Source organism: Gymnogyps californianus, chromosome 5 (assembly GCF_018139145.2).
Source record: "Gymnogyps californianus isolate 813 chromosome 5, ASM1813914v2, whole genome shotgun sequence".
Taxonomy (NCBI): domain Eukaryota; kingdom Metazoa; phylum Chordata; class Aves; order Accipitriformes; family Cathartidae; genus Gymnogyps; species Gymnogyps californianus.
The window spans coordinates 40,821,049-40,832,050 of NC_059475.1; the positions used below are offsets into that span (position 1 = coordinate 40,821,049).

At 34.5% G+C, this 11,002-nt stretch overlaps 1 protein-coding gene and 1 long non-coding RNA gene across 2 annotated transcripts in view; one reads left to right on the forward strand and one right to left on the reverse strand.

The window, feature by feature from the left end:
- The window catches only part of SCFD1 (sec1 family domain containing 1), a 56,887-nt gene extending 46,320 nt beyond the window's left edge, over positions 1–10,567 (forward strand). Inside the window, exons 21-25 of the mRNA XM_050897155.1 lie at positions 572–624; positions 3,321–3,354; positions 4,623–4,688; positions 8,794–8,862; positions 9,825–10,567. Coding sequence (XP_050753112.1) covers positions 572–624; positions 3,321–3,354; positions 4,623–4,688; positions 8,794–8,862; positions 9,825–9,848 — 246 coding nt within the window. The 3' untranslated portion in view covers positions 9,849–10,567. The remainder of the gene's footprint in view (positions 1–571; positions 625–3,320; positions 3,355–4,622; positions 4,689–8,793; positions 8,863–9,824) is intronic.
- Positions 5,367–6,676, reverse strand: LOC127016570 (uncharacterized). Its single transcript, XR_007766500.1, has 3 exons — positions 6,522–6,676; positions 5,762–5,831; positions 5,367–5,481 (listed from the first exon to the last, which is right to left on the reverse strand). It is a non-coding gene; the product is annotated as an uncharacterized LOC127016570 (long non-coding RNA).
- Positions 10,568–11,002: the final 435 nt, after the last annotated feature.

The following is an 11,002-nucleotide window of genomic DNA, read 5'->3' on the forward strand; positions in this document are numbered from 1 at the left end:
TGGAACTTGTTTCTTCTTCAAGAGCTTAATTTTGGTTTAATGGTAGTCATAAATCATGAAATGAAAAGGGTAAGTTAAGTTACATAACAGTAGCAGATTTTGATCTATCTTGTATTTAGCATTCATTGCCACAGAAGTGTTTTGTTTTATAATATTAAATCAATAGCAGATCTCGCTAACCTGGAAAATTTTAGCATTTATAACTAACCATGTGATGTTCCTCTAAAGCTGGTAACACCTTCATTTTTCTTTCTGCATACTGCCTTTCTGTTGGGATTTATTATGCAACCAGTGTATTTTTTGGAAAGTGCGTAATAGTCAATTTTAGATGAACCAGAAACAAAAAGTTCAATAGCACCCTTCATAGCCCTCTCACTGTTGTTTATTCTGTACTGGTTCAGTTAGGTACAAATACTATAAATATTAGTGGACGCCACAATTAATTTTGAACAATGTGACTGCTAAATGGGAAATGACATTGGTTTGAATGATGTTTAATGTAATAGATACAAGCAGAAATTCATAAGCCAAAATTCCGATCTTTTGAGATAAAAAACATACTTTTTAACAGGAGACAGATGACTACCGGTATTTTGACCCCAAGATGCTACGAGGCAGTGACAGGTGAGTTTACTATGAGTTTTGCTTCTTTCCTTGTACCCTGTGAAAAGGCTAACTTAAGAAATCTGGTTTTATTTTACTTGCTGACCACAAGTAATTAATTTTAATCATTAATTCTAAGTCAAGACAGTTGGTGTTGAAGGAATTCACAACGGGAGCTTGTATCAACCTGATAAATTTTTATAACACTGCAAAAAAAATGTTTTGTTCCAGTGACTGAACATGCTGCTAACATGTACATCGGCTCAGTCACAGGAATGTGTACTAATATTTAGCAATAATAAATGTTAGAATTCTTTGTATTTGTACTGATTGGTTTCTTTGAAACTGTGGTTTTTCACTGTTAAATTAAAAAGTCATTGGATAGTACACTGAAATTTCTTTTATCACTTTTTGAACAGTTAAAATTTTAATTTGAATACAACCCTTCTTTAGTAATTTGTTAATAACTTTGCAAAAAAAACATTAAAAATTGACTGCATTTGCTCTTGTATAGGCAGGTGCACATTTTATATTCACGTGAATATGAAGGGAGAGTTGGATATAGTTTATTTTGCTAATAAAAGAGAGGAAGAGGAATTACACTAGAATTTTATAAATTTGTATCTTTTGCTTTATGTCTTTGACCAATAACTGTGGCTGATAATCTCAGCTCTAATATCCTAGAAACAGAGAAGATATTTAATTTTAACGTACCTTCTAAAAATAATTTTCATCAAAGCTGTGGGAAAACAATCAGCTCATTTAATTGCAGGGGTTTATTACAGGACAAATATGGATAAAGTAGGTCCAGACTTGGTTTTAGTTATTTGCATTAAAATCTGTTCGTGCTTCCTCTATTCTTGAAACATGGAAAGTATATTTCTGACAGCATAAGTAGTAATAGGACACAAATACGTATGTTTTATTGGAAAGCATTATTACAGACTATATAATTTCAAAGATAAGCAGATTTTGAAAGCATCAAAGATGAAAATTGCCAGGATTTTGTGTTTCATTTTAATTGCAACTTTCATTGTTTTGTTGTGCTTTTATAGCATTTTTGGAGGATTTTGTGCAAAGATTTGTTTTATTAAAGCCAAAGGGTCTTTCTCATGTAAATGTGCATTTTTACCCGTTCCATGTAGTTTTTACGTTGCTTTAAACAATGTAAAGGTATGCATTTACAGTAGTTCATAAATGTGCCATTCTGTGTAGCTATAATAATCATCACAGGGAAAAACTTTTAATTTCTGGTTTGGCATTTGTTTGGGTTTTGTACATAAAGTCAAGTTATATTCCTTAAATCATATTTGAGCATGACAACAAAACTCTAATATAGCCATACAGGGGTTTGTCTAATTCTCCCTTCAAATATTTATGTAGATGATAAAAAAAACGTAGGTTAGCTGGCTTGACAAAATATTACTAGTTTAAAATAACAATATCAAATAGTATAATTAATGGAATGATATTAAAAAGTGACTCATTTTTTTCTAACTTACTCCTGTTTTAAGAAATACTGGCATTTCTACCTATTATTTTTTAAATAGAGTAGGAGCTGCATTACTGTAATTCAGTCTTAGCAAAACAGTATCTTTATGTCCTGTGTAAAGCCTATGTCAAGTATAAACAGGCCTTGCCCTCTGAAAGGATGACACAAAATGTATGTGGATTTGCCATATCATATTCAGACGACGAGAGAATTGGGCTAACAGTTCTACTTATGGGGAGGCTGTAGTATTCATGACAGATAAAAACAACATATTAGAGATAGCCATTCCCCCTTAAAACGTATTTTTCTGATACACTGGAATCTGTGTTGAGTCAGTTGTTGTTGGTCACTCAGAGAAGACTTCGTGAAATAAGGGAAAAGGTAAGTTGAAGGGGAAAATGCAATGCTTTCAATCTGTGTTAGAACATAAGATGTATTTGACTGCCTGGGGCTGCAGGCCAGTACAGTGCAGGAAGGTAGTGGTAGCGTGTGAGCAAAGGGCAGGAGAGCAGACTGATCGCTCAGAGCTTTCTCTTTGCTTTTTCCCTTCCTCGTGAAGGTGCAAGGTGATGAGGAAAAGAGGTTTCTCCCCTTCTCCCTGCTGCTTCCCTGTGGCTAGGACTGTGTATTCAAATGGAGAGGAAGTCTGTACCACCCAAACTGTAACTTACCTCTTCCTCCTTAAATCATTTTAATCCGAATGTAGTTGCTGTGACACCTGACAGCAGAACACACACCTGCTGCCTGTAGTAGTTTTTGAGATTTTGAAGCATCAGGAATTATATATGCAGGCTCTGCAAACTGACTGGCTTACCTAGTTAAGATTCCAGTAGGCAGGATTTGGAAGTGTCATGAACTGTGCTGATGAAATTTTTTACTCATTGTATTTGCTCCTAGCTAGCAACACTAAAGTTAGAGCTTTTAAGCTTAAAAGAAGTGTTGTCATAAAGCTTACGATTCAAACAGCAACCTTAAAACTGATGAAGTAAAACTCCTATTTACTTATGTATTCAGTCCTGTAGAATGAATGATTTTCCATAACAAATCATTTAAATAAAATACCTGGAGAATAAATGCAGAAAGGCAATTATTGTTCTATTTTATATCTCTGTCTAATATTATATAGTATTCCATAAACATGATGTGTACGTGATACTTATTTTGCTTATTTGTATTAATATTTAATAAAACTTAAGTTGTAGTTTGTTTGTGTTTCTTTTTATAGCTCAGTTCCAAGAAACAAAAATCCATTCCAGGAGGTAAGTCACATAGAAATTAATTTTCAATGTTCTGTGATTAAAAAAAATAAATCCTGAAGTACCAGTCATTTTTGATGATCATGATTAAGAAAACGAGAGGTCGTGTTTGCAAAAACCACTTAGACTAATTATATCTAGTACTAATTATAATTAGCTGTTATTCTGAAGAAGTCTTTTCATCTTCAAAGGACTATGTAAGCATTAACTAATACTGGAGAAAAAATGTAGAAAATTCTTCTGGAGGTGATTACAGGGATTTATTAATATCATAATTGGGTACTCAGCGATTTAAAACCCCCATTTTTATACGAGACCTTTAGAATGCTCTCTAGATTTAATCCTTTGTCTGGCCTTAAACAGCAGTGTTGACCGCTGATTTAAGTGACGGTATTTTAAACAGTCTCTGCAATTAAAGGCAAAAAGCAAAACAACAAATGTTGTCATTTTATACAAATGCCAGTAACTTTCAGTATTTTTCAACATAAATATTTTGAAATAGTAGAAGTCTTACTTTTCTGTTCTTACTACCATGTTTCATAAGCAAAATCTTTGCCTTGGCAATATACAAGTGTCTCAGATTTCTCTTGAAATGTCCTAATTGTCCTCCTGAACAAAAGAAATACCATGTGGTGTCATATATATGGCTAGCAGATGGTCATAGCAAAAATGTCAGTAGTAACATAAAGTCTATATAAAATCCATATAGTGTAGTCAAACCATTTTGGATAGTGAATGTTAACAAAAATGATGCAACTATTAAGTCTCCTTTTTCTATTCATTAATTGTTCTCTTTTAAACATAGCCCAGAAAATACTGATGGCCTTTACCTGTAATATTATAGATTATTACCATTAGTAAGTGGGAGGGGGGAAAATAATGAAAAAGTGTATTCCTTTATAACAGAAGTATTTTATTTGTGTCCCGAATTAATTCTTAAGCATCCATGGAAATATTTTAACTGTTCCTATGGACACTGGAGACATCTCCGCACAAAGAAGTAACATGTTGAAACTGCATATGTTTCAAATATTTTGTAGTAGAAGATAGTGACATGTTAAAAGCTCTTAGTTTGCTATTCTGCATCCTACTAAAACTCTTCTATTATCTTCCTCCAGGTAGGAAGCTAGTGGTTCTGTATCCAGTTCTTACTAGACTGCAGTGTGATTAGGATGATTTTTGCTGTAGGTTCAATGATTTGGTATAGATTTTACTACTGAAATGTTAAGAATATGAATGCATTCTCTGATTATGTGTGTGTTGCCTTTTAGGCGATAGTGTTTGTAGTTGGAGGAGGCAACTATATTGAATATCAAAATCTTATTGACTACATAAAGGTATGTGCACTTCTGTCAGTTGTAGTCTATAACTGACTGATAGAAACCAGTTTTAGCAGGTTTTCTGTAATGTTTAGTATTTAGAAGATTAAGTCTATGAAATTAGCCTTAACATCCTTATTATATACAGAGTTTGGGAAAAAAGTATGTATGTAAGAAATCAGTAGAAAATGTGGATTATTAATTCAGACCAACAAAGAGTTACTGTTTCTGGTATTTTTGCTCATGTTGCACTTTTGAATTGAGTAAATAAACTGCATTCTGCTTTATTTTGTCTTTGTAGACTCTAACGTGGTTGAAAACTGTCAGCAGATGTAGCTGAGTTAACCTGTCTTCTGTACTGATACATCCAATGCTGTCAGTTTGGCTGCTCATATTGTTTTAGAGTCCTGTTACTAGTTCTCATTTGTTGTTGTTAAATAAAGCAGCTGTAGGGTATCATAGCCTTGAAAGTAAGGAACTGCTCAGAATTCTCTAGTTTTCATAAATCTTGCAAAAGAAATACTACAGTGCTTTTTTATATGCAACTTAGCAATACAAAGTCAATTCAAGGCCTACAGATAACAGTATCTTATTTTACAACAATCTTACTTGAGCGTAATGTCTGTTGTTTCAGAAGCCAACATAATGCAAATACTATGCTGTCTGTCAAAGCAAAGATCAGGTTGGCATCAATATCTAAGCATTTATTATTTACTCACATTTAGAAGTTTTCACTAATGAATTAATGGAAGCTCATTCTTGATAAATGAGTTAATGGAAGCTCATTCTTGATATGCTGCATCATTTGATTCTGTGTAGAAATCGTAAGAGGTGTCATACGCACAAAGAAGAAAATATATAACCAACTATGTAATGCTGGTGTAACGATTTAATTTCTCTGGTTCCAGCTGGCCAGCCTAGCAGAACACATGTATACCAAAAATCAGTGGATGGAGAAAAGTAACTACATCATTACAGTTCTTGGGGGGCAGGGGTGGGACGCAAGCACTTTCCAGGAATAAAAAAAAATACAAAAGGAACTTGATAAAATTTTGAAGTAGGTAATAAATTATTTAAGAGCAGCAGCATACCTTTCTTCCTTCCTGATCTTAACCTTGTTCATGGTACAATCGTCCTGTCCTGTGGTGGAGTGGATTGAGGCTTTTCACACAAAAGAAAAAAATATGGAGCATTAGTCACTGAAAAACACTTCTTCCACAAAACAAGCACGAGAGCTTTATGTCCAGGTAAATCTTGAAGAACATAAAGTCAGAATGTGTGTACTGAGTTGTTTTCCCCCTCTAACAGGCAGCCATTTTGGAACAGAGCTGGTCTGGATAGGGGAAAGGAGAGGAAGAGGAATGTAAGTTAAAGAAATTATTTAGGCTTAGCTTAGCACTTATCACTATTCTTGATAACTGATTGTAGCATTCAGTGGGGCATCTGCCTGTAGCAGAGTGCATTGTGAAACTTTTGGCTTGCTCCTTAGTTTACCCAAAGCCACTTCAGGTGCCATATCAATTCAAAAGATGCCCAGCAACATGTGTATTTGTGATGTAGATTTGTTACTTCCTACTAAAATAAAACTCTGAATCCCCTAGAGGCTAATGCACTTCTCTGATACGTAGCTGCATACTGACAGAACTGAGGTTTGCTATGTATGCATATATGTATATATGTGTATATACAGAGCATTTGTATGATGACAAGTTAAACACTCAGCACTTCATACAAAGTGGCAGGAAGCTGAAGTTTCTGAGGAGTACGAGGGCAAACAGGAGGTCATTTGGTAAACAGATGGAGAGGACAGAAGGAAATGAAAACTACAGGAATGGTAATGTTAGATCTTACGGAGAGTCAGAAGTTGGACGTAGTTTTTCGTCTTCTGGAACCCGTGGACAGAGGTTTCTTCATCGTCAGTTGTCACAGCTGAAGGGTGCTATATGTTTCTTCAGTCAGACTGTGTACTTGGTCACTGGGAGATGACCTCCCAAGGGGGAAGACTCCCTCACTTTTATTCCACTTAGCTCCTTGCTCTTGAAAAAACAAGACAGGTTAATGAAAGCCTTAATTCCACCTCCCACCCCCCCAGAGACTTGTCTGCCTCTCCCAGGTGACTCTTACAGACTTATCCCACAAAATTTGCTTTTCCATGTGGTACACTTCCAGCATCTGTTGTTTCAACAGATGTAGCTTATTAATTATTCTAATATTCAATCAGTCTTCCTCCAAAATAAAAAAGAGAAAGATCAACAGCTCTGTTCTTGCAAGCAGATACCACAAAGCTTTTATTCACTGCTCTATTTTTCTAAGCACTATCTGTTTTGCCAGTTTGCCTCTGAAAGCACAGAGAAAGTATTTTAAAACTTTCTAAAACAGGAAGCAATGTTCATTCAGCTTTGATATTCTGGGGGTTTTTGTAGGAGAATTAAGAGGAACCCTCAAATCAATTTTTTGCAGTTCTGTGCTAGAATGGACTATCTCACATCATGAAAAAGCAAATATTTATAATGTCAGTAAGGCAGATTGTGCCTTAAAATAAATATATTGGTCAAATTCAGTTCAACATGCAGAAAACGTGTCATCAAAATTGCAAGCCATCCGGAGCTTCCAAGAGGAGACTAGCATACTGTTTTGTAGAAAAGAATTTAGTATGTCCTTTAATTTCCTTTTGTAGCTGGTTAGAAAGGTACTGCTTGATAATCTGTTCCAGTCTACCTGTGATAGACATTATCATTTATCACAAGAAATTTAAATCCAGCATAGTTTTTCAGTCATTAAAAAATACTGGACTTTGAAGACTACTGAGGTTGGGGTTTTTTTAGCTGTTAAGCAGTTTCGACTTGGCTCCAGTAATTATTTGGAGATATAGTTCTTTGTTTGAATGGACTAAGTAATTAACTTTAAATAAAAGCATACACATTTTAAAAATTACACTTTTAGAAGAATATATATGACAGACTGGAAGTGTACATGAATGTATTTTAGATCTGCCTGAAAGGCAACAGTCCCATTTCACAATTCTTTGTATAGTTTAAAATTTTTTTTGGTACTAGGCAGAAACAAATGCTATCAGTCATACTACTGAAAGTGGAATCTGTCAAAATACCAGTTTAGATCAAAAACAGACCTGTTCAGGCATCAAGATTAAAAAAAACTGGCCTCAAACGTGGGAAGATGCAAGCTCAAGATCCTACTCAGTGATGAGAATAGCTTGCTACCACAAACCACTCAAAATTAATAAAGATGAGGACTTGAACCATCTCCCCCATTAGCGTGTGACCACCAGCTAAGGACTGTTCGAACTACTTGTGCTACTTTCTGCTGAAACAGCACAATTGGTAATATATATGAAACAAAACCATTTTGTCAAGGCTTATGTTCCTATTTTGCTCTTTAGTAAGTAAGTTTTACCTAATTAATACAGGAAAATGCAAAATAATTTAACAGTGAAACAGATTTCTCAAGCCTATGCTTGAACTTTGAGGAACCATGGGATTATTAGCCCAACACTGGAAATAAACTCAATCTGAAACTATGTATTAAACTAATTTTCACTTCCAAAATGCTAACATAGCACTTTGGTAGCCTTACTATCAAGCGAATACTGTTAAACTGCAAACTAGGTTTATTAGGCCTCCGATTGAAATCAACATAACATTTTGTTTCAGAATCCCTTCACAAAAAAAGTGCTGTTCTTAACATCATCGTCATATGGAAATGAATTGCAGATTGAAGTTTTCAGGCTCTAACACAACAGAAACAGTAAATATGTTGTTACTATTCTTAGCGCAGTGCCATTATTTTAAGGGGTAGGGTTTGCTCAAGTAAGGTTAGCTTCCCCGAGCCATTCATAGATACGTCAGAGAACTTAGCATTCTAGTGAGTTTAAATGTGTAAAATGCCCCATTTTTTCCACTTTCTTTCTGCCTCTTGTCTCTCACTTTCCACTTCAATTTAATTACAGATTTTTTTTCCTCTGGTGGAACAACTATTCTTTTTCCAGCCAAAAGCATAAGACTTCAACATCATCAAGATTTTTTTTTTTTTTTTTTTTGGTGTACAACTAGTTTAAGCCACTTCTGTAAAACACCTGATTTCTTCCTGTCTTTTCTTTTTTTAGGGTAAGCAAGGCAAACATGTCCTGTATGGCTGCAGTGAACTTTTTAATGCTACACAGTTTATAAAACAGGTAGGTACCTTTGGTAAGCTCTGTAATAAATATTACTTCTGTAACTGTGTGTTGACTTATTTACCTTTACATCTCTCCATGGATTTTTACAAAAAAACCCAAACTAATTTGTGAAAGATTAATACATGTTCTTGTTACTTTCACTTGATCGAAATGGGGGTTTGGAGTCATTATTTTTAATTAACTTTTGAAGGGCTGTATTGTCAATATTAGTTCACAGGTAATGCAGGTGAACAAGTTCATAGTAATTGCTTTAACATAAATACTAATGAAAAAAATGACTCAGTTCTTAATACTTTCACAAATAGCATGTCTTTCCAGGCTATTCTAATGACTTTTACAAGTTAAAAACTGCTATTCAACTATGATCTTTAAACCTTTGACCTAAATTTTGCTATTTATAAATACTGGCCCAGTGAGACCTTGATATTGTCCATACCTATACTAAAAGCAATCTTTTAGTGCTGTTAAAAACATGATCATCACCATTACTTCTCTGTGCCTCATTCCAATACAAATGCAAAATAAAAATTATTCACGGTGGTCAGCAAATAGCAGCCCTTCAAGTAGCTGTCACCACCTATGGTTTTACTTCCTACTAAGATGAGATTAAATTGTTATTCAAAACTACATTTAAAGAACTAAATTAATCCTTGTTGCACTTGAAGGAGACAAATGGTACTTATCAGCTTCTAACTCTTCAGTCAGCTTAATTAACTTTTTTGTTGACTTGACTGTGTGCACTGCACCTTTACCCCTGAGATTTATTCAGATCTTAAGATTTGAAGCTCAGATCCTCTCCTGTGAGGATATGCATTAAATATTCTATTACCAGCATACTTTTGGTTGTAAGAGACAAACAAAGCTTATAGGACAGGAATATTTACTGTATGAACTGGATGTTAGTTTGACTGAAAGAATAAGATTAGCAACCTAATGGTTTTCTGTCTCTTCATGTTTAGCTGTCCCAACTTGGCCAGAAATAAGACTGAAACACCATTACCTGGATGGCAACGTGACAACAGAGAATTGTTACAACATTCAGATATCTTCATATCTATAATTTTGTCATTATATTAAAACTTAAACCCATTTCATTAATATGATAACTTTTAAAAAAAGATCTGTAATTAATACGGTGTATATCAACATTTCGGAAATAAACCTTAAAAACTGCTATATTTTTGGTGGGGATCAGTTTCACGTTATTACATTCTAAATGCAGTATTAGCTATGGTATATGACAGAGCTGGCTGAAAAGCGTAGCATTTTCAAGTTCTTACATATAGTTTCTGTTACAGTAAACAAAGCAATAGCTTGAAGAAAAAGTCAAGTCTGTCTTTAGGAGATGTGTCCTTCTTGAAAGCCAGGCTATCTTTATTTAACAAAATTGAAAAGGATAAAACGGCCTTTTAGGACCACAGACAAAGCAGTCTTAGTGCAAGAGAACTACTACTTCTAGTTCTTACCCTTTTATTTTACCAAAGTCATTATACTTGTACTTAGATTTGTGCGGTCTTTGCTTGATGGTCCAAAGATGTACTTGAAGATACCTTTAGTACAAGTTTTTGATAGAGTAATTTAGCTTTTCTCTTAAGAGAAAATTGCTTGCCTACACAGTCACAGTTTCAGACTGTAAAACTGTGAAATCTTTAACAATTTTCCTCTGCACTTTTTATTGTAACTGCTTTGACTGTTATGTTTGGGAAGAAACCAAGTCATACAGAACAGCTCTTAACTGTTTTGTAAGTACATATTTGAAATACAGTTTTTAACAATTGCATTAGGTAGGGGCAGTTTAGTAGTTTAATGAATCTCATGATGTAATTAAGTTTTGCCAGTAATGATAGCTCTGGAGAGTGCGTACGGGAATTGAGAAAAGGTAACAAAATTTCTTTATAGATGTAAGTCTCTGCCTCTAGAAATGTCCTCTCTGGAAACAGCACTGCTACTGGTGAAGCAATAATATGTCCTCAGAATGAGGCCTAACATACTCAAAAAGTGAAAAGAAAACACTTGTTGTGGGTTTATTAGCCAACTGGGAGATTGTAAGAATTACTGGCTCACTGTAACTTTTTCAGCAGTGTTTTTTTCACTGTTCTTCAGTGTTGAATGTTAATTTTGCTCTAAAGGCAATACT